General features: G+C 43.5%; 2 protein-coding genes across 3 annotated transcripts in view; both read left to right on the top strand.

Moving 5' to 3' along the window:
• grm1b (glutamate receptor, metabotropic 1b) overlaps window positions 1–20,832 on the top strand; it is a 36,580-nt gene extending 15,748 nt beyond the window's left edge. For both annotated transcript variants that reach the window (XM_085258296.1, XM_085258297.1), the window contains 8 exons: window positions 3,034–3,269; window positions 3,561–3,575; window positions 4,156–4,167; window positions 13,776–14,022; window positions 15,045–15,213; window positions 15,820–15,946; window positions 17,433–18,360; window positions 18,831–20,832. In XM_085258296.1, the coding sequence (XP_085114422.1) occupies window positions 3,034–3,269; window positions 3,561–3,575; window positions 4,156–4,167; window positions 13,776–14,022; window positions 15,045–15,213; window positions 15,820–15,946; window positions 17,433–18,360; window positions 18,831–19,686 (2,590 nt within the window). In that variant the 3' untranslated portion in view covers window positions 19,687–20,832. The remainder of the gene's footprint in view (window positions 1–3,033; window positions 3,270–3,560; window positions 3,576–4,155; window positions 4,168–13,775; window positions 14,023–15,044; window positions 15,214–15,819; window positions 15,947–17,432; window positions 18,361–18,830) is intronic.
• Window positions 7,685–11,810, top strand: LOC146552136 (uncharacterized). Its single transcript, XM_085258299.1, has 2 exons — window positions 7,685–8,847; window positions 11,688–11,810. Exon 1 carries the CDS (start codon window positions 7,866–7,868, stop codon window positions 8,655–8,657), a length of 792 nt encoding a protein of 263 aa, XP_085114425.1. The 5' UTR covers window positions 7,685–7,865; the 3' UTR covers window positions 8,658–8,847; window positions 11,688–11,810.
• Window positions 20,833–20,844: the final 12 nt, after the last annotated feature.

The raw sequence follows: 20,844 nt of genomic DNA, 5'->3' as shown, positions 1-20,844 counted from the left end.
TATATACAATATTTTTAAATATTCTGTTTTGAAGGGTATTTAATTGTTTTGGACCAGATTTAAATGTTTGTTTAAATGTTAAAGCCCTCTTCTTATTGTTTCATCTTTTAAGGCCGTGTGTACAGGCACACAACACACGCAATGGTTGTGCTCACTATTTTCACTTTTATTAACAGTTGCACAACAAGAAAACAGTCTCAGTCCAGATCTCAGTCTCTCCCGCTCATCTCTTCCTTCACTATAAAAGAAACAGAGCCTGTCATCAGTCAAACGCCATTACCTGTCACCTCACCTGCCTCCCAGCACTTCCCCCTTGAACTCACTGCTCCACTCCTCCCCTGCAGCTGAGCCAGGGACCACACCTCCACATGGTGTTACTCTCCAAAGCTGATGAGCTGACGACCTGCTGAAGTTCAAATTAAACATCAGAATGGGGGAAACGGGATTTAGTGATTGGTTTGTGGTGTCAGATGAAGTCTTCAGAAGAGCATCTCTGAATGCAGAATATGTATCTCCTTGAAGGAGATGGATTACAGCAGCAGAAAACCACGCAAGCTGGGCTAAGAGCAGGAAACAGAGGCTACGATTCTCATCAACAACAGAAAAGTGTTGCAGATATTTATCTTTTTATTTTGTTTTTATAACTTGCAAGAATATTGGAAATTTGCAACTTTGAGTTAGTACCAAACATATGTAAAGGCAGGTAATACTACTACTACTACTACTACTACTACTAATAATAATAATGATAATGATAATGATAAGACACCAAAATACATTTCTTAATAAGGTGTTGGACAAAACTGGAACAGCTTTGGCACACTTTAGCAGTGAATCTCAAAATCTGTAAGCCTGCTGGAGTTCTGTCTTTCCTCATTTACTGTTTTCATGATAGTCCAAAATCTCCCACAGGTGCTCAGCTGGATTTAAATGTGTTGATAGCACATTATTATTATCAAACTATCCAGTGACCCAAGCTTTGAGCCAATAGCTAAATGAATGAGAACAATAAATATGTCACTTGTTCCATATTTCCAGTTATATTTGTTGCATTGTGAGAAAGAGCTCCTGTATCTGTCCTTGTGCAGCAGAGCTGAATCAGTCTGTTAGAGAAGGTGCTTCTCTGCCTGTCCAGTAATGAATCCAGAGGCTGGAAATGATTCTCCATGATGAGCAACTGTTTGTTAGTGACTTTCTCCCCAGCACAGCTTCAAAAGTGTCCAGTTTGCAGCCAATCCCAGACCCAGCTCCGATGCTGCTCCCCCAGCAGACCACAGCAAAGCAAACTGCCTTCGTCACAGATCTCCAGCATTTCGCTGCACATGTCTCAGCTTCCTCAGGAAATAGAGCCTGTTCATCACCTTTTTGTTCACAGCCTGTATTGGTCTTCCAATTCAGCCCGCTGTAGATGTGGACACCCGGTTACTTGTTCTTCTCCACCACATCAAAATCCTGTCACAAGTTAGACACGGGTCATCGTTTTTTGATCACCACCTCTCTGATCTTATTCACATTTAGAAGCAGATGATTCCTCCAAGACTACTTCACAAATCATCGTCTCAGTAGAAGAAGAATTGGGTTAAATGCACTTGAGAAATCAGAGAAGGTGATCTTGACCTTGCAGCTGTTTCTCTGTGTATGGGAGGAAGCTGTCTGCAGCATGTAGATGAATATATCGCCCACTCCCCGGCTTGGTCTGTATTCAACCGCAGAGCGTCAAGAGATGTATTCACCTGTGGTCTTTTAGGTGGACCATCTTCAGTGCCATCATCACATGAGGTTGCTTTCATCATCAGGATAAACATGTTTCATCATAGGATACAGGTAATCTCTTAAAATAGCTGGATTGATTTACAAGCAAGTGGACCCAAACCATGACAGCAAAATGCTCTGTGCAGCTAATGTGCCACCAGATTCCCTTTCTTTGTGGCTAAAAGGACTGAAGGGTTGAAGTTTTTCTTCAGGTTGTCACTGATCTGTAATGTTTTGTTTTCCATTCAGTGTGTCGCTGCATTTTAAGAAGCTGTTTTTCTGTCAAATCATCACTGGAATATTCAGTTTAAAGTCTCTCATATTCCCTTTTCTCAGCTTTCATTTCACCCGCTGAGACGTACAATGCCACATGAATATATCAAGGATTTGATCCTACACTGCATAATGCTGCTATAAAACACATTTGAAACTGAAATGAATGAGAAATGGGGTTTTCATTTTTATTCTAACTTAAATCTGGAGCATCCAAAAGTCTCTTTTGTCTGCATGACCTTTTGTAACAGGATCAGATGCTGAACTGACTTTCAAAGTGTTGAGTATAAAGCTATAAATACAAGTTATGACCAGCTTTGACACTTAGGGTTCTAGAGTCTGCGTGTTGGGTGGGAGTTTGTTTCTCTCCGGGGCAGATTGCAGAGCCGCAGTACTAATCTGCGAATTCTCACCAGACTTGTGATTGTGTCTGTGGACTGAGGCTTTTTTTTTTCTTCTTCTTCTTTCAGCAAGTACAGCGAGCACTCCACGCCCCTCAGCGGGGAGGCTGAAAGGGAAACAAAGTCAGGAAAACAAAAGGGAGATGTTGTTTTTCTTCAGGATTTAGTGTGCGCTGACTTTTGGAGCTCGGCAGCATAAAACAGTTTGTTATTTTTGTCTTGCCAGATGCTGACTAATATTGTGTGACTTGTTATTAAATTATAAAAATGCAGTAGCTGGAGATAACCTTTAGGGTTAGGTTTGAATGCTTGAGAGGTTTTGGGTTGTGTATTGATATTTTGTTGATTGCAAAAGATATTCCTTTGATAACAGAGCTTTAGCAAATACATCAATTTAACTGTCTCTGATTAGATCCTTCTCTTTCTCTTCTCTTTCCCACAAAAGAGATATAATTTATTATTTATTTATAATATTATGGGTTTTGAAAGGTCAGTAGGAAAGATTTTGCAATGCTTTAAGCTCTGACATAATTTTTAGACATACAATGCAGCAAGTGGGTGTCTAGTTTAAGTAGAAATGATTACAATGTCCTCCTTCTCTCCGCAGTGATGGATGGGCAGACCGAGTCGAGGTGGTGGAGGGGTACGAACAGGAGGCTGTGGGAGGCATCACCGTGAAGCTGCACTCTGAAGAGGTCTCCTCATTCGACGACTACTTCCTGAGGCTCAAGCTCAGCACCAACACCCGCAACCCATGGTTTCCAGAGTTCTGGCAGTACCGGTTTCAGTGCCGCCTTCCCGGACACCCGCAAGAGAACTTGAATTATGCACGGAACTGCTCAGGTAGCTAAACAACTCGTCAAGCAATTATGATGTTTTCCTGCTGTTTTTTTGCTTTGTTTAGGTTTTTTTTATTCCTGGTTTCCGTTTTTACGCCAGCGTGCACATCTGCTTGTCTTTTTCAACTGTTCTGATGCGTTCAATGCCCAAAGGATGATGCCAAAAGGGCCCCACAAACTGGAACACGCTATTTAAATATGAATTAGACTGCCAGAGGGTAAAATTCTCTCTAAGTCAATCCAGTAACACATATTTTTTTTATATTGTTCATTTCTGTGACACTTGGCTTTACAGAGGATGATGATCTAGGTAAACTAAATCCTTTCACGTATAACAGAGCTAATGCATTATTTGTTAATTTCTCGAAACAATGCTCAACAAGCATGTTTCCAAGACATAACTGTTTTATACACCACTCATATGTTTTTCTTTTTAAAATAAAAGCCTCTATATATTTACGTTTTCAATCTTAAGCTTTATGTTTTATGGGGATGAAGATGTTTCTCAAGCTCCCCAAATTTAAAATCAGTTATTTTAAAATGAGCCTATTTGAACATGTTGATAAACGTAAATATAAAATGTTGCATGCAGCAAAAATCAAAAAAACGTTTTTTGACTTTAGGCTATAAAGATACTTTTGGGAATTTATTTTTGCCATTGCATCTTTTTTTTCCTTTGCACATTATTTTCAAGGATTTCTTTGATATATGACGCATATTTCTGCTTTTATTCATTTTTATGAGGCATCATTATTTAATAGCAGTTATTCACATAGGCATAGGTGGAGATATAGTGATTTGTCCTGTCCTGCAAACATTTGTTTTTTTGTTGTTGTTTGTTTTATTTTATTTTTATTTATATGTGTATCTATTTATTTATTTTGGTGTAGAACTCCAAGATGGTGAGTGAATACTTTTTAATGGAACCATAATGCTCCTCACTTTGGAAATATACATAGAGGTTGACTGATATTAAGGTTTTATCACACGCTGGGAAAATGTAAATGCATTGCTGATAATCTTTTTTCTTTCTATTACATTTCCAATTAATCTCAGTTGACCTCTAATATATGAAGCTATTGGGATGTTTTTCTTCCTGTGCACTGAAAGCTCAACAATTGGGTCTTGTTTGCTCACACTTTGTGCTTTCACACCTTTTCTAGCCTTAAGACAGTCGCATAAAACAGCCCAATAACATTTGAGTGAGATGGGAACTCGCTTAATTGCATGTAGCCACAGAAATAGCAGTTAACATGCAGGTAATGCATACGCTGGGATCCATTTTCTTCTTATCTCTGCACAGTTTAATCCATGAAATATACAGAGAAGGTTCACTTGTCATGCAGCCGACTAATCCCGACGTGCAGCAGTAGGTCCTCTGCTTGCATGCTCGCATCATGACATCATTGCATCATGACTGAAGCTCACACAGCTCAGAGGAGTGCGGCGAGCGTCAAAGCGAAGGAGCTGTTAAACTAGGTCATCACCAGCAGATCCCATCGGACGCTCACCCAGCTGCTACCCAACTAAATTTACTGTTGATGTGTTTGTTTGCAGAGGCAGTGAGTTTCCCAGCAGTCCTTTTTAGCGATCATTACGTGATTTAACACAAGTGGCAACAAACACGTCAGCAATGGATGACACTCGCGAAAGCCACCACGCTGTTATAAATGTTGCGGGATAGGACAGAATAAATTCTGTCTCACGGACTGCATAGACTGACAGTATGGCTGAGAAAACACGCAACAAATGAATGTATAAAATGCTAAAATCAGGGCAAACACCAATCATCTGCATTCCTGCTCCTTAAGAATAATAAGTTGTTTCCAAAAACTCTGACATACCTGATTTTTAGGTTAAATGTTCTGCAAGCCAGTAAGAGATGCTCACAGCCTGATGAGCCTGACTTATAACCTATAACTAGTAGAAGTACTGACATTAGCTGACTTGACCTAACCTATTCCTTCTGAATCTGTAAAAGACCCATAGGGATTGAACAATGACATACTTTCAACCAACAGTGTAACAGTAATGCTACTACTGCTACTATTAATTAGAGATGGCACGATACCACTTTTTTATGTCCGATACCGATACCGATATCATAAATTTGGATATCTGCCGATACCGATATGAATCCGATATAGTGTTTTTTAATCAACAAAACTGTTTTTTAAATATCTTGCTGCATTTTGTATAAGTTCATACTCAAGTTTAAAACAACAACTACACTAAAGCTATTCTGTTATACCTGTATGCAAAAAAAAATATTTCATAGTTCAGCAATACTGATCAATCTAATAAACTTAAACCTACACCATCCTCCCTATTCTGGTATTTTAAAGAGTACTTAGCATAAATATTAAGCAACCTAACTAATAGGGTTCCAACTCCCAGCAACAACAAAAATAAATAAATAAAAAATAGGGAACCACCCCTCACGCTCCACCTCATGATGCTTAATCAACGTAATCAACCTTAATTTGATGCAGTGTGAAAAAAAAATGCACAGAAATCAATTATTTTTCAAGAAATATTAAATAGATTCAACATCTTTCTTCAACAAAATTGCAGACTGCACAGATGGTACCTTCCCAAAGGAAAAAGTACTATAGCTTACTAGGGTATATATATTAGACTTAATAGTTACTATATACAGTAATTGACTTCTATTCATTTTACATCAAATTGAAACTTTGGGTGTCAGATAATTATTTATTAAAAGCTAGACATTTTAAATGAGAATAAGAAAGAAAAGTATGTCTTTGTGCCCCCTTTTCCCTGTTAATGCCCTATCGGCCCCCCTGGCTAAACTTTGCTAGATCCGCCCCTGCACAGTTACCAGCGTCAGCTACGTAGAAAACGATCCTGGTGTAGAAAGTAATATTAAATACATTCTAACAACAGCTGATCAAGCTTAAACGTGCTGCTGTTGTTCAGCCCCTGGTTTCCTCTTTCTGGTGCAAAGTGGGCCAAAAGCAAACAAGAGACACGGACTCGCGACAGAAAAGCCGATCAGCTGATCGTTAAGCAGTTTCATGATTGAAGTAGCAGCAAGAAGAGGCAGTCGCTTGTTAAGCTTAACGCAGGAATGCTTTACAAACATTCAGAGATGGACTTACACACTTGCTTTACTTCTCTCGGGGATAACTTTGTCGGAGATGAAATGCCGGGTTGCTAGCGAAGCTCCAAATGCTATCCAGACCACCGACAGATCCCGCATGCCACAGCCGCTCTATCACGTGATGCATACTGCTCCGACGTGCTAACATTCTGAGGTGAGTTACGGCGTGTTGCAAGTTTTGTGAGGTGCTTTCGTGATATTTAATGGATCGGATTACATTTTTTATTTTTCTCCGATATCCGATCCAGTAATTTAGGTCAGTATCGGACCGATACCGATACGTAATATCGGATCGGTCCATCTCTACTATTAATAATAGTGGACAACATGAATTGCATTGTCAATTAACATTTTTTTTAACTGTACACATAATACATATATTATAGAGTGTGTTTCCATCCGAGGAGACATGCTGTAATTTTCCACCTTAAAGTGTCATAAAAAGGTATCTGGTGGCAGATATTCAGCATGGTGTGATTATAGTGGGATCTTTTTCAATTTACAATTTTAGTATATGTTTGCATTAGTATAAATTTTAACTCAAGGAAATGGGCGAAAAACGTTCAAGTTTAGCCCAAAAGTGTCAAGTTCCTACATAGCTGCAGATTAGAGAGACTTGCTTTTAGAAGGGCATAGGTATCTGTTAATACATTATTCCTAATAGATAAAATAAATAAAGACATCTTTTTCTCTACTGTACATTTCTATTGTCTAATTATCACAATCTCAGCTTCAATTATGACATATAGATGCGAAGATTAAAGCTTTTCAAGCTTGAAATCCTAATGAAAGATTAATGGCACTTAAAAACAAAGAATTCTGCAGTGCTTAAAATAAGGTTCAATTTTAATATATCCAAAAGCAAACCTTGATTTCTTTTTAGACTTGATTTCAGACTTCTAAATTACTCATTGGTCATTCGTGCACTTTTGGAAAAATGTTATATTATAGGAGTGGCAACTTTTCTTAGGTTCTGGATGTAGTTTTAAAGTTTTGCGTGCAGCAGGTTTTGGTGGTAGTGCTTCAGCGTCTCTTGCTGTCCTTAGTGTCACCCTGCTGAGCCAGCCCTGGCCTGAAGAGTTAGGAGATAAGACCTGTTAACACCACAACTTCCTGTGGATATGTATGTATGTATGTATGTATGTATGTATGTATGTATGTATGTATGTATGTATGTATATATATATATATATATATATATATATATATATGGCTTTGTCCTGGAAAAGATGGCGACCGAGGAATGCTTTGGGCAGCTGGACAGTATGACATTGATGGTCGGTGTAAATGCTTGAAGTTGTGGCGGACCACCAGGTGGCTCCACTCACACCCAAGTTGAACGGAAGTGTTGGGGTGGAGATTTTGGCGCTCAATATATGTGAAGTTCTGAGAGTCAGTTAATAAAGTTGGAGTGAGACACAGAGACCTCTCCTGTCGTTATTACATACCTCCACATTGGTGACCCCTGTAGCGAACATGCTAAGGCTCGACGACGAAGCCAGCTCCGGCCTGGAAGCATCGGCTGCCGCTGGACTTTCACCTCCGCCGATGGCTGCGTTTGCTGTGGCGCTTAAATTGCCGGATTTTTGGCTTCACGATCCTCCTTCATGGTTCGTGCACGTAGAAGCTCAGTTTGCTCTTCGTGGAGTTTCAGCCGACGATACTAAATACCACCATGTGGTGGCCTCACTTGACCTGCTGTCAACCCGCCGCGTGATGACTCTCCTCCGGGACCCCCCAGCCCAAGGCAAGTACGCCGCCCTCAAGGCGCTGCTGCTGCGGCGTTACTCCCTCTCTGATGCTGAGCGGGCCGAGAAACTCCTTTCCCTCGCGGGCCTGGGCGACGGTACCGCTCTCGAGCTCATGGAGAGCATGCTGTCCTTGCTGGGCGCGGATGACGGAGGATTTCTCTTCACCCACCTCTTTCTCCGACAGCTGCCGGCTCCAGTGCGCGCTGGCCTTGCCAACCCCCCGCTATTGGCCACGAAGGATTACCGCTCCCTTGCGGAAGAGGCGGATCGCATCCTCCTGGCTACCAGGACTTTCGGCGTTCAGGCGATTGTTCAGGACTCACCAGCGTTTTCCCCCGCCCCCTCACCGATGCTCCAGGGGCCCTCCGACTCGTCCGCAGTGGCCGGAATCGCTGCACGGCGGCACCGCGGAAAGGGGCTTTGTTTTTATCACCAGCGTTTTGGAGCGAAGGCACGGCGCTGTCTCCCGCCTTGCAGTTCCCAGACCCAGGGAAACGGGCATGTCAGTGCTCTGTAGCAGCCGCGACCGCTGGCAACAAGGAAAGGCTGCTTTTCTTAGAGGACTCACGCTCGGGGAGGCGTTTCCTGGTAGACTCCGGCTCACAGAAGAGCCTTCTTCCCCCGGCTGGCTCGGACAGGCTAGCTGAGGGCTGCGGGCCATTGCTAACAGCGGCTAATGGCTCTCCCATCAAAACCTTCGGTGAAAGGTTGGTGACTGTTTGCTTTCACGACCGTGACTTTCAGTGGAACTTTGTTGTTGCTGCTAGCTCTGTGCCTATAATAGGCGCTGATTTTCTTTGTGCTCACGGACTACTGGTTGATGTGGCTAACAGACGTTTAATTGATGCTGTGTCCTTTTCCTCATTACCCTGTTTGACTCGGGGTGCTCAGCCCGTGGTGCATGCTAACTCAGTAGATTCGGGTGACGTTTTTCAGTGTTTGCTTTCTGAGTTTCCCTCACTCTCTGTCCCCACTTTCTCGAGCACTGTGACGAAGCATGGGGTGGAGCATTACATAACTACAGTAGGGCCCCCGGTGTTCGCGCGCGCGCGCCGCCTCGACCCTGCCAAACTGGCTGTTGCTCGGGAAGAGTTTGCCACCATGGAGCGTCTGGGCATCGTGCAGCGTTCGAACAGTGCCTGGCTTCTCCGTTACACATGGTGCCTAAATCTGATGGTCGGTGGTGACCTTGTGGGGATTTCCGCCGTCTTAATAATGTCACAGAGAACGATCGTTATCCCATTCCCCACATCCAAGATTTTTCCGCCCATCTTGCGGGGACCTCGGTTTTTTCGAAGATCGATTTGGTACGGGGATATCACCAGGTTCCCGTGCGCGCGGAGGATGTCCCCAAAACCGCCGTAATTACACCTTTCGGCCTTTTCGAGTTTCTGCGCATGCCGTTTGGCCTGAAAGGTGCCGCCCAAACCTTCCAGCGGTTGATGGACTCGGTCTTGCGCGGGCTGCCCTTTGTTTTTGTATATCTTGATGATATACTGGTGGCCAGCAGCTCGAAGGAGCAGCACATGTTCCATCTGCGGCAGGTTTTTCAGCGTTTGGCGGAGCATGGACTGATTATTAATCCGTCTAAATGCCAGTTTGGGTTGCCCGTTCTCGATTTTCTTGGGCACCGTATTTCCGCCGAGGGCGCGGTTCCGTTGCCTGACAAAGTCCGAGCTGTTTCGGAATTTCCGCGTCCCACGAATGTTAAGGCACTGCAGGAATTTTTGGGGATGGTGAATTTTTACAACCGTTTTCTCCCCAGAGCGGCACATCTGCTGAAGCCCCTTTATGGGGCGTTAAAAGGTAAGAAAGCTAATGACCCCGTTGACTGATTTCCGGAAAGCATCCAAGCGTTTTCTGATGCTAAGTCAGCGTTAGCTAATGCTGCCCTTCTGGCCCACCCTTCCCCCTCAGCGCCGATTGCGTTGACCACCGATGCGTCAGACATAGCGGTGGGTGCGGTGCTGGAACAGCGAATCTCGGGTGTCTGGCAACCGCTCGCCTTTTTCAGCCGTACGCTACGTGACAGCGAACGCAATTACAGCGTTTTTGACAGGGAGCTACTGGCGCTCCACCTGGCGACTCGTCATTTCCGGTTTTTTCTCGAGGGTCGTCACTTTACCGCATACGTGGACCACAAACCCTTGACGTTTGCCATGTCCAAGGTTTCTGATCCATGGAGTGCACGCCAGCAGCGCCAGTTGGCAGCCATTTCTGAGTTTACCACGGACATTCGGCACGTGGCTGGTAAATCCAATCATGTGGCTGACTGTTTGTCCCGTGCGCTGGTTTCTCCCGTCTTTCTCGGCATAGACTACTCCGCCATGGCTGCCGATCAGAGCGGTGACCCGGACATCCTCGCGCTTAAATCCACCCAGACGGGCCTCATACTAGAGGACAGACCCGTGCAGGACGGTGGTCCCCTCCTCGTCTGTGACGTTTCCACCGGCCGCCCTCGCCCAGTGGTTCCCGCTTCCTGGCGTCGTCAAGTTTTTGACTCGGTACATGCTCTCTCTCATCCAGGGGTCCGGGCCTCTGTTAAACTGGTCAGCTCTAAATTTGTTTGGCCAGGCCTTCGCAAATCTGTTAAGGAATGGGCGTCGGCGTGCATTCCCTGCCAGCGTGCGAAGGTTCATAAACACACCAAGGCGCCCCTGGAGCCGTTCTTCATACCCGGCAAACGTTTCGATCATGTGCATGTCGATCTGGTGGGTCCTCTGCCGCAGTCACAAGGTTTTACGCACCTTTTGACTGTTGTTGACCGGACCACCAGGTGGCCGGAGGCGGTTCCCCTGGCGTTCACTACCGCAGCAGTGGTGGCCAAGGCGTTTTTGTCAAGCTGGGTCTCGCGTTTCGGCCCACCCGCGGACATTACGTCAGACAGAGGCCCCCAGTTCATATCCGAGCTTTGGTCGGCCAAGGCTGATGGACTGGGGGCTAAAGTCCACCGCACAACCGCATACAACCCGCAAGCTAATGGGATGTGTGAACGGTTCCACCGGTCGCTTAAGGCTGCTTTTCGCGCCTCCTTAAAGGATGGTAATTGGGTTGACCGCCTCCCGTGGGTTTTGCTTGGGCTGCGCTCTGCGGTTAAGGAGGATCTCGGCGCTTCCCCAGCTGAGCTAGTGTTTGGTCAGCCCCTCCGCGTGCCTGGAGAATTCTTGCCCGAAACTCCTCCTCCCTGCTTCGATCCATCAGTGCTATCTCTCAACCCGCTTTTGCACTCGCTTCGGGTTCCTGGTCCGGTGCACCATTGCGTGCCTGACACCTTTGTTCCAAAGACTTTGGAGACTGCTGAGTTTGTTTTTGTCAGGCACGATGCCCACAGGACACCGCTGCGGCCGCTGTATGACGGCCCATTCAGGGTTATTGAACCGGGCCGGAAACATTTTGTTTTGGATTTTGGGGGTCGAAGGGAGACTGTGTGTGTTGACAGACTTAAACCTGCACATGTTCTTCCGGACAGTAATGTAGTGCCGGCCCAGGCCCCTCGCCGTGGCCGCCCTCCTTCGATGGGGTTGACAGACTCTGGTTTTCCCCCCAGGACTACCCCCGGACCACCGGCGTTTGAGCCTCCTCCTGCCTTTCCTGCTCGCCTTCACCAGCCTCGTTCACAGGATGGACCTTCCTCTGCCTGTTCTCTCCCTCCCAGGTTCAGTCGTTCGGGTCGTTTGCTTAGACCCAGGGTCCTGGACTGAATAGGGACCTAACTGTGTGTTCAGGGGGGGGGTATGTGTGGCGGACCACCAGGTGGCTCCACTCACACCCAAGTTGAACGGAAGTGTTGGGGTGGAGATTTTGGCGCTCAATATATGTGAAGTTCTGAGAGTCAGTTAATAAAGTTGGAGTGAGACACAGAGACCTCTCCTGTCGTTATTACATACCTCCACAAAGTAATCTTTAGACCTTTGCTTGGCTGTACAGATCAAAATGTTCTGGTGAACTGTTTGTACCATTGATGCTATCTGTGATTAGCACAGACTCTAAACATGTTGCTTTCTTTTGCTGTTTTCTTGTGATGATTTAGGGCATTGTTTTCCTTAGTCCTCAGTTGCAGCACTAATTTTAATTGTCTCTGCATATAAGAAATTCAGTCTGACTATTGAGCCTCAAAGAATGACATGTGAGAGACTTCTGCCTCTGCTTTTTTTATTTGTTTCTTCCTTACTGGCATTTTTCTCAGGTAGAAATTATCCAGCAATGTGTCAGCCTATTGGTATCATCCGACCCTCGTGACTTACATGGATACAAAGTTTGGACTTTGTTTTCAACGGGCACATTACCTGCATTTCCTAACAGCTGCATTTCCATGAATGCTCAGGAGCAATCACAGGATATAATATAGATGTTCTTTGTCTGTAAATGGCCTGTATTTATATAGCGCTTTACTAGTCCCTAAGGACCCCAAAGCGCTTTACATATCCAGTCATCCACCCATTCACGCACTGGTGATGGCAGCTACATTGTAGCCACAGCCACCCTGGGGCGCACTGACAGAGGCGAGGCTGCCGGACACTGGCGCCACCGGGCCCTCTGACCACCACCAGTAGGCAACGGGTGAAGTGTCTTGCCCAAGGACACAACAACCGAGACTGTCCAAGCCGGGGCTCGAACCGGCAACCTTCCGATTACAAGGCGACCTCCCAACTCTTGAGCCACGATCACCCTTATCCTCATTGTGTGGTTACGCTGGTTTTGTGTACACCTATGAAGGAAATGTAGTTCAGTAAGAGAAAATGCCATCACAAAAATAACCCCCAATGAACAAACACTTGGCAACAGTGGGAAGGAAAAGCTCCCTTTTAACAGAAAGAAATATTCAACAGAACCAGTCTCAGGGAGGACCATCTTGCTTTAAAATATACAAACACACGGGAATAACAAGTGACAGGACCGTAGGTTTCACAGATGCAACAAGACAATCGGTGTTTCTTTTACCTCACCTGCCAGTGCTCTAGCTCTATGACGGGTCTGTGCCTGGCTCCCAGTTTTACCAAAACACAGTGAATGCATGGTGTAGCTTGTTATACTTTAATACAATGCAACTGATAAACTGCTACTCTGCTTCTAGCTTGCATTACACTGAACTGATAGGGTGTGTCTGAACATCACACAGTGTTTGCTTCCAAATATTTTTTGTCTCATTCATTCATCCCGTTCGTTGGAGAAAAACCCCCAATAAGAACAGAAAAGATTCAAATACGTGTTGGTTTGTTTTTCTGCTTGAGGAGACTGATTCTCAGTGGTTTCTATCGTTTTAGGCCAACTCTAATTGAATCCTGACTCATGACTGCAGAAATGAACAGTCTTGCCATGGTAACAAGGATTATTTGAAGCCATCTTCCAAGGCTTCCAGTTCTTTTAAAGCAGTATCCCACAGAGGCAAAGATACATGTGGCTTGCTGGCTGAATTTAGAGAGCAGTTATAAGAATGAATCTGTGAGCACCCTATCACTCCTTTGTAATATGTTACATCATGCTAGACAAGATATTAGGTATACCTGAAATGTAGAAATGTAAACTTTAACCACATAAGATGCTTCTGCTTGCAGCAATAAAGCACCTCGTGTAAGTCTTTCCCTGTATGTTTGTCTTGAAGCTGAATCCTTACTGTTCTCTCATGTGTGGGCAGGTTATGAAAGTCTGGAGGACAACTACGTGCAAGACAGCAAGATGGGCTTCGTCATCAATGCCATCAATGCGATGGCCCACGGGCTGCACGATATGCACTCTCACCTTTGTCCCGGCCACGTGGGGCTCTGTGATGCCATGAAGCCTGTTGATGGAAGCTACTTACTGGAATTCCTTCTGAAGACATCCTTCACAGGCGTGTCCGGGGAGGACATATGGTTCGATGAGAACGGCGATTCTCCTGGAAGGTAAACCCACTTTTCTTATTGTTTTAGGTGAAAGGAATTTTTTTTAGACATTTTTAGAAAAAGTAGTTTAATTAAGACAGCATTAACTGACCTTCGGTTTCACCCAGCGGAGGGCAGTGAACCACCAGTGCTTAAAGGGAAAAAATCCAATATATTCACTATTCAGTAACAGAGAACAACTAAATTAAAATTAAAGGTGATTAAAACCGGGATAAATGTAATGTTTTAAAAACTGCTGATAAATGTAAATTGAGGCACTACGCTTCCTGGATATTTTACCCACTAGCAAGACACACCATTAACCAGGGTACTGCTTGCTAGTGGGTTGGACCAGATTTTGGTCCATGTTGACACAATATTATCACACAGTTGCTGCAGATTTTCTGTACTTCTACAATGTGAATCTCCCATTCCAACACATCCCAAAGGTGGTATAGTGGACTGTTGGACTTTTTACTCACTGGGTATTTCTCTTTTTGGACCAGTCTCTGTAAACCCTAGACATGGTTGTGTGGGAAAATCCCAGTAGATCAGCAGTTTCTGAAATACTCAGACCAGCTCATCCGGCACCACAAGCCACACTAGGTTCAAAGTCACTTAAATCACTTTATTAAAAAAAACAGCAGGTTCTCTACACGACTAAATGCACTGAGTTGCTTCCATGTGATGCGGCTGATTAGATATATGTTTTTGTGAGCAGTTGAATAGGCATCTCTAGAAAAGTGGTTGGTGATTATTGGCTGATCTAAAGCACAATCGTGATCATAACAGCACAGAACTTCCAGTAAGTAAGCCACATACAGTATTCTCATGTAAGTCCGTTCATGTCATTAAATCACAAAGTTTATGGTTAAGCCGTTGAGATAAAGTTAAATATTCTCCAAATTATATGTAATAAAAGGGTCAGTGACTTCTTTTATGCTGAGTGAGTATGATCCACCTAAGAAATACCAGTAAACATAACATCTATCAGCAATGGTGAAAGATCTTCCTCTGAGCCATTTCTTTCTTTCCACAATCAGGTATGAGATCATGAACTTTCAGCATGTGGAGACGAGTGTTTATGATTACATCAACATCGGCTCCTGGCACGAGGGCATGCTGAGTATCGATGATGACATGATCCAGATGAACCGCAGTGAGATGGTCCGCTCTGTCTGCAGTGAGCCCTGCTCCAAAGGAGAAATCAAGGTTAAGCTCGGATCTTGTACATCTTGTGATCAAACATCCCTGTTACATCTTTGTTATTCAGTCTCTACGTCACACTTGTATGAGGTATTTGTATAAAGTTTCTACAAAACACAGTAGGCCCCACATTGTTCATCTCGCACATAAATAGTTAGCTTGGCAACATTGTACCTGAATGAATTGAAGTAACATTGTAAAGAAAAGTGGGTCAAACTTCTGCCACAATGATGTGAGGGAATTATAAAGCCATGCAAAGAATGATAACTTCAAGTTATTGCTTCATAAACACGGCTCTCCACACTATTAAACCATGGGGTTTACACAGTGCTTCTGCATTTTTGCTTAGTTTTCATCAAATAAATGATGACATGGTGTGACATATCATGTGGTGTTGTTAATCTGAGGTTGTGTTTATGTTTGGTGTTTTTTCTCATGTCTTTTTCCCTATGCTGAACCTTTCTATCTTTGTTTTTACTGTGTTGAAAACAAATATTTAAATATTTATGTAGATCTGGCCTTCCTTGGACATCAAAATACATCCATGATAAATATAGTTAATTTTAGAAGAGTCTTTTTACTTTTGATTACCTTGCATGTTTTATGAACCAGGTAATAAGGAAGGGAGAGGTGAGCTGCTGCTGGATCTGCACTGCCTGCAAAGACAATGAGTACGTCCAGGATGAGTTCACGTGCAAGGCCTGTGACCTGGGCTGGTGGCCTGACAAAGAACTGGAAGGTTTGCTTGCACTCTTCACTTATCCGCTTGTGTAAATCTTTAGCTGCTTTAAATACTGTGCAGGGCCTGGCACATGACCCTACTGGATTTTTTTTAGAGATTAGTTAAATAGGAAAAAGGGAAAAGGAAATTTAATCAACCTCCCAACACCTCTAAAGGTCAGTTTTTTACATGTTATACTTGGATGTTTCAAAGGGTCCTAATATACTATGACGTGTGTAACAGTCCTCACAAAAATTATACACACTATATTAGTAAATCAGTGAACAAAGGGGTGATTTTATAGCCTATTTCACAAAGGAATCTTAGTAAACACAATTTGAAGCTTAAACAAAAAAAACCCCCAAACAAACAAACACCATCTTCTGGTCTCTCAATTAAAAAGTAAATAAATGCAATAAACGCATTTTAGATAATGTCGACCAGCTTCTTGAAATCACCAATGCTCCAGTCAGTATACAAAAAAGATCCTGGACAAAGTGATTCATCTGATCCACACAGCAAATTTTGCTGCTCTGCAGTTTAGTCATTTAAATTCAGATGAATTTAGGTTGCTTCAGTGGCCACAGGGTATGTTTCTGCTGCATGACTGATGCTTGCAGAGATAAGAAGAGTTTCTTCTGGCTTATCTGAGGCAGTTTTTTTTTTAAAGTTAAGTTCCTCCAAGCTTTTACTTCTCCTCCTCTTACCTGCACCCTGTACAGCCTGTCCCGCTAAGATTTTTGCAGCGCTATTTCACAAACCTGTTCTGTCCTATTTTCATTGCTTTCCCATGACACCTGAGAGCCATTCATCATCTTCACCATTTCATCCGACAGCAGCCCTAGTTCACTTACCACTCTTCTGGCCCACTTTCAAAGGTCTTCTGTGGCTTTCAAAGACACTTCCTTAATAGGATCATCCTTCCTCCATGCTGTTTCATTTTTTATTTTTACAGCCACAGATGTTTGGATACACATGAAAACAGCATAATGCGTAGCACAAAGAAGGATATAAAAATATTATTGTGCACTTTTCTAACCCTACCTCTTGGCATTGTACAATAAATAAATAACACAACATGAATTAGACATTCAAAGTGTGTTCTCAGCATGAGGCAGAGAGGCGAGCTTATTTGGATCCATGAAAAAGCAGTTAGTTATTTTGTCCTGCTGCACCAGCACCCCTCCTCTGCTGGCTGCAGCCCAGCCTTGCCATGGCTGAGTAGAAAGAGGCTTATTTATAGTTGAACTAAAAACCTACTTTGAGACTTACTGTATTTTCTCAGGCAAAGATGGATTTTATTAATTTCTAATGTGTCCATACAGTACAACGTTAATATATTAGACTTTTCATTGAAAACAACCCTTTATTTAACTACGTTTCTCTAAATAATCATGAATATATCCCCAGAGCTGGTGCTAAAGGGATAAAAAATGTATAGAGTTGGCCAGCTTTTAGTATACTGTGGCTGTGTTTTTATAACTCATGTTTTTCCCCTTTACAGGCTGTGAGCCGATCACTCTACGCTATCTGGAGTGGAGAAATCCAGAGTCCATTATCCAGGTGGTCTTCTCCTGTCTGGGCATCCTGGTAACATCATTTGTTACCTTCATCTTTGTCTTATACCGCGACACACCAGTGGTCAAATCCTCCAGCCGGGAGCTCTGTTACATCATCCTTGCAGGGATCTTCCTGGGCTATCTGTGCCCTTTCACTCTCATCGCTCGACCCACCGTGGCCTCTTGCTACCTCCAGAGACTCCTCGTCGGACTCTCAGCTGCCATGTGCTACTCAGCCCTGGTAACCAAAACCAATCGCATCGCTCGCATCCTGGCGGGCAGCAAGAAGAAGATTTGCACGAGGAAGCCGAGGTTCATGAGCGCTTGGGCTCAGGTGGTCATCGCCTTCATCCTGATAAGTGTCCAGCTCACACTGGAAATTACCCTCATCATCATGGAGCCTCCTGAACCCGTCAAATCTTACCCCAGCATCAGAGAAGTCTTCCTGATCTGCAACACCAGTAACCTTGGTGTTGTAGCTCCACTGGGCTACAACGGCCTGCTGATCATGAGCTGTACCTATTACGCCTTTAAGACCCGCAACGTCCCTGCAAATTTCAATGAGGCCAAATATATTGCCTTCACCATGTACACCACATGTATAATCTGGCTGGCGTTTGTGCCAATCTACTTTGGCAGCAACTACAAAATCATCACTACGTCCTTTTCTGTGAGCCTCAGCGTGACTGTAGCTTTGGGGTGCATGTTCACTCCAAAGATGTACATCATTATCGCCAAACCTGAGAGGAACGTGCGCAGCGCATTCACCACCTCCGATGCGGTGCGCATGCATGTCGGCGACGGTAAAATTGCTTGCCGAAGCAACAGCCTGTTGAACATGTTCAAGAGGAAAAAGAACACTGGAAATGGCAGGTAGGTTCATTAATTGAGTCTGTGAGTCCTGCTCCTGAGGCACCTCAGGGATGCTGGTTTTACTGTAATTCCCTCTCAAAGGGAACGTGATGTCTTACTGTATTCACTTTCCTAGGGACACCTGTTGTAAACTGTGACGGATATAGGTCAGTACCCAATTCACACAGCCAGTTCAGCCCTTGATCTGTTATTAAAATTAAAACAAGCATCTCTGTGTGCTAAGGGATGGCAAATTAGATCCCTAATACAGAATGCAGGGTTTCTCCAGGGCTTCAATAGCATTTAAGGTGTTTCTTTTGAGATGTTATATTCAAAACCTGTAGATACCCTGTAATACTGACAATACTTTAAAAAAAATCAAATCAAATAAAAATAATGACATTAGTTTTTTACATGAAGCAGAAATGCTCTTTCTGTCTCCACTTTTCTGGGTTCCTATGAAGTAACAGCCGTCTTTATTTTGTTCATAGTTCTAATGGAAAGTCTGTGTCATGGTCTGAACCAGGTGCAAGACATCCTCCAAAAGGGGATCACATGTGGCACAGACTGTCAGTGCATGTGAAGAGACAGGAAGCAGGTTCCAATCAGATGGCTGTCATCAAACCCTTAACTAATACCTACCATAACACGGGCCTGGAATTCTCAGACCTCAGCACTAAGACTTTGTACAATGTGGCTGAGGAGGATGAGAGTGACCCTGTCCATTATAACTCCCCTGACACTCCCCCTATGGTGGCCCACGGGCAAATGCCTGCCAGTGGGCTGAAAAAAGATGTGCACGAGGAAGTGGAGCTCTATTCCCCCGAGCCTTTGCAGCAAAATAGCATTATCCCCCCCAAACATGTCGTGATAGACCGCCTGCAAGAGGAGGGGGTGGTGAGCAAGTTCAACAGTGACATGCCTGAGATCCGTGATATGATAAGCATGCCTGAGGCTGTCAGTGGTGGGATGCCAGTGTACCATCAGGCTCACCTCATCCAGCAGGAGCCTGTCCTGCCTATGCAGCTCGACCCATTTGATGAGGAACCTGTCTTCCCTTTAGAGGAGGAAGAAGAGGAGGAAATGAATGAGCAGTTTTGCCTTCTCCACGGCTACATGTACAACAACTCCCAGATTCATGACGAGGAGGACTTTGTTGAGGTCAAATTAGCAACAGAGGACTCTCTGGCTCTGATGCCCCCCTCGCCTTTCCGTGATTGCACCGGTGCTCTAGTAAGCCCCTTTCCCAACTCGCCAGTGTCCGAGTCGATTTTGTGCACACCTCCCAATGTCACATACGCCTCCGTCATCCTCAGAGACTACAAGCAAAGCTCCTCAACTCTGTGAGGGCACGCCCTAAATGTTGACGCTTGTACTATAAGTTTTTATGTGTTGTATATGATTTTACATAAGGAAAAAGTGATCCCGTGGTCTGTCAAGTCATTTTTCACTCCTAATAGCTTTTAAATGATAAGGGTGAGACATACTGTAAATTTCTAATATAAGCTTTTAGAGACAAAAATAACTGTATATATATATATTTATGAAATATTGTTTGATAAATGTAGATTAGGTATCAATCTGATTAGTTTTTGGACTTTAAAGGTAACTTAATGAGCATAGCTAATATAAAATTATTCACTTTAATAATAAGGAAATTTGTTTTGTGTGACACATTGCGTGTCCTGACCTTTGTCGGGCAAATGTAGAGGTTTAAAGCAAGAGTTGTTTTTTTTTTAAAAACTCCCTCATTGACTTTCTTGGCGAGAAATAGAAAACTAGGTCAATGTCACTCTCGTATATGTTTCTAGCTGCTCATAGTAGCTTCGTATCTAGTATACGGACATAAAAGTGGCATCCATCTTCACAGCTAAGAAGAGTTACACCCCCAGAACTATAAAACTATCTACTTAAGCTTGAAGTGCAGGGTAAAATGTTAATAAATACCAACTTTGTTGTGAAAAAAGATATTATATTGTGAATCTCTGATGGATACAGTACTGCCAAACAATTGCACTGTACCTTGAATGTAGCAGAGGACAAGTTCAAGTGCCACGTTTGTTTTTCTTTTGTACATTTATCTTATTTATATGGTCTTGAGAGGCAATTTGAACATGTTTTAAACTTGTATGTTTTATAAATAGACATCCGCTTTCAGAACTCTATATTATTGTATTGTGAATGTATGAATTGTGTATCTTATTTTGGTATTCTATATGAATTGTTAGTATTAAAGAAGAGAGTAGCTGTTTATGCTTATATTGTGTGTGATTGGTTGTGTACAACAATCCATTTCCTAAATATTTAGACTTTAACTTCCTATCAAAATTGTATAGTGTAATAAAGTGATACTATTTGCATTAGTTATACATCGATATAAGCTATATGAAGTTCAGTGTAAAATATATCTACAGTTTTGAAATGGTAGTTGCTGTAGACGACAATTTTGAAGGGCACTTGTTTGATTTGAGTACATTAAATATTTTTTATGCTTTTGTCTTTCAT

The sequence above is a fragment of the Mchenga conophoros genome, linkage group LG19 (genome assembly GCF_057382185.1).
Source record: "Mchenga conophoros isolate Kocher_MC1m ecotype Shallow Benthic linkage group LG19, M_conophoros_male_GT1.1, whole genome shotgun sequence".
NCBI classification, from domain to species: domain Eukaryota; kingdom Metazoa; phylum Chordata; class Actinopteri; order Cichliformes; family Cichlidae; genus Mchenga; species Mchenga conophoros.
The sequence above is the reverse complement of the archived record's forward strand: the minus strand, read 5'-3'. Positions and strand labels throughout refer to the sequence as shown.

What these genes read in the sequence shown, in the direction of transcription:
- LOC146552136 (XM_085258299.1), top strand. Translation starts at nt 7,866, where the DNA reads ATGCTAAGGCTCGACGACGAAGCCAGCTCCGGCCTGGAAGCATCGGCT.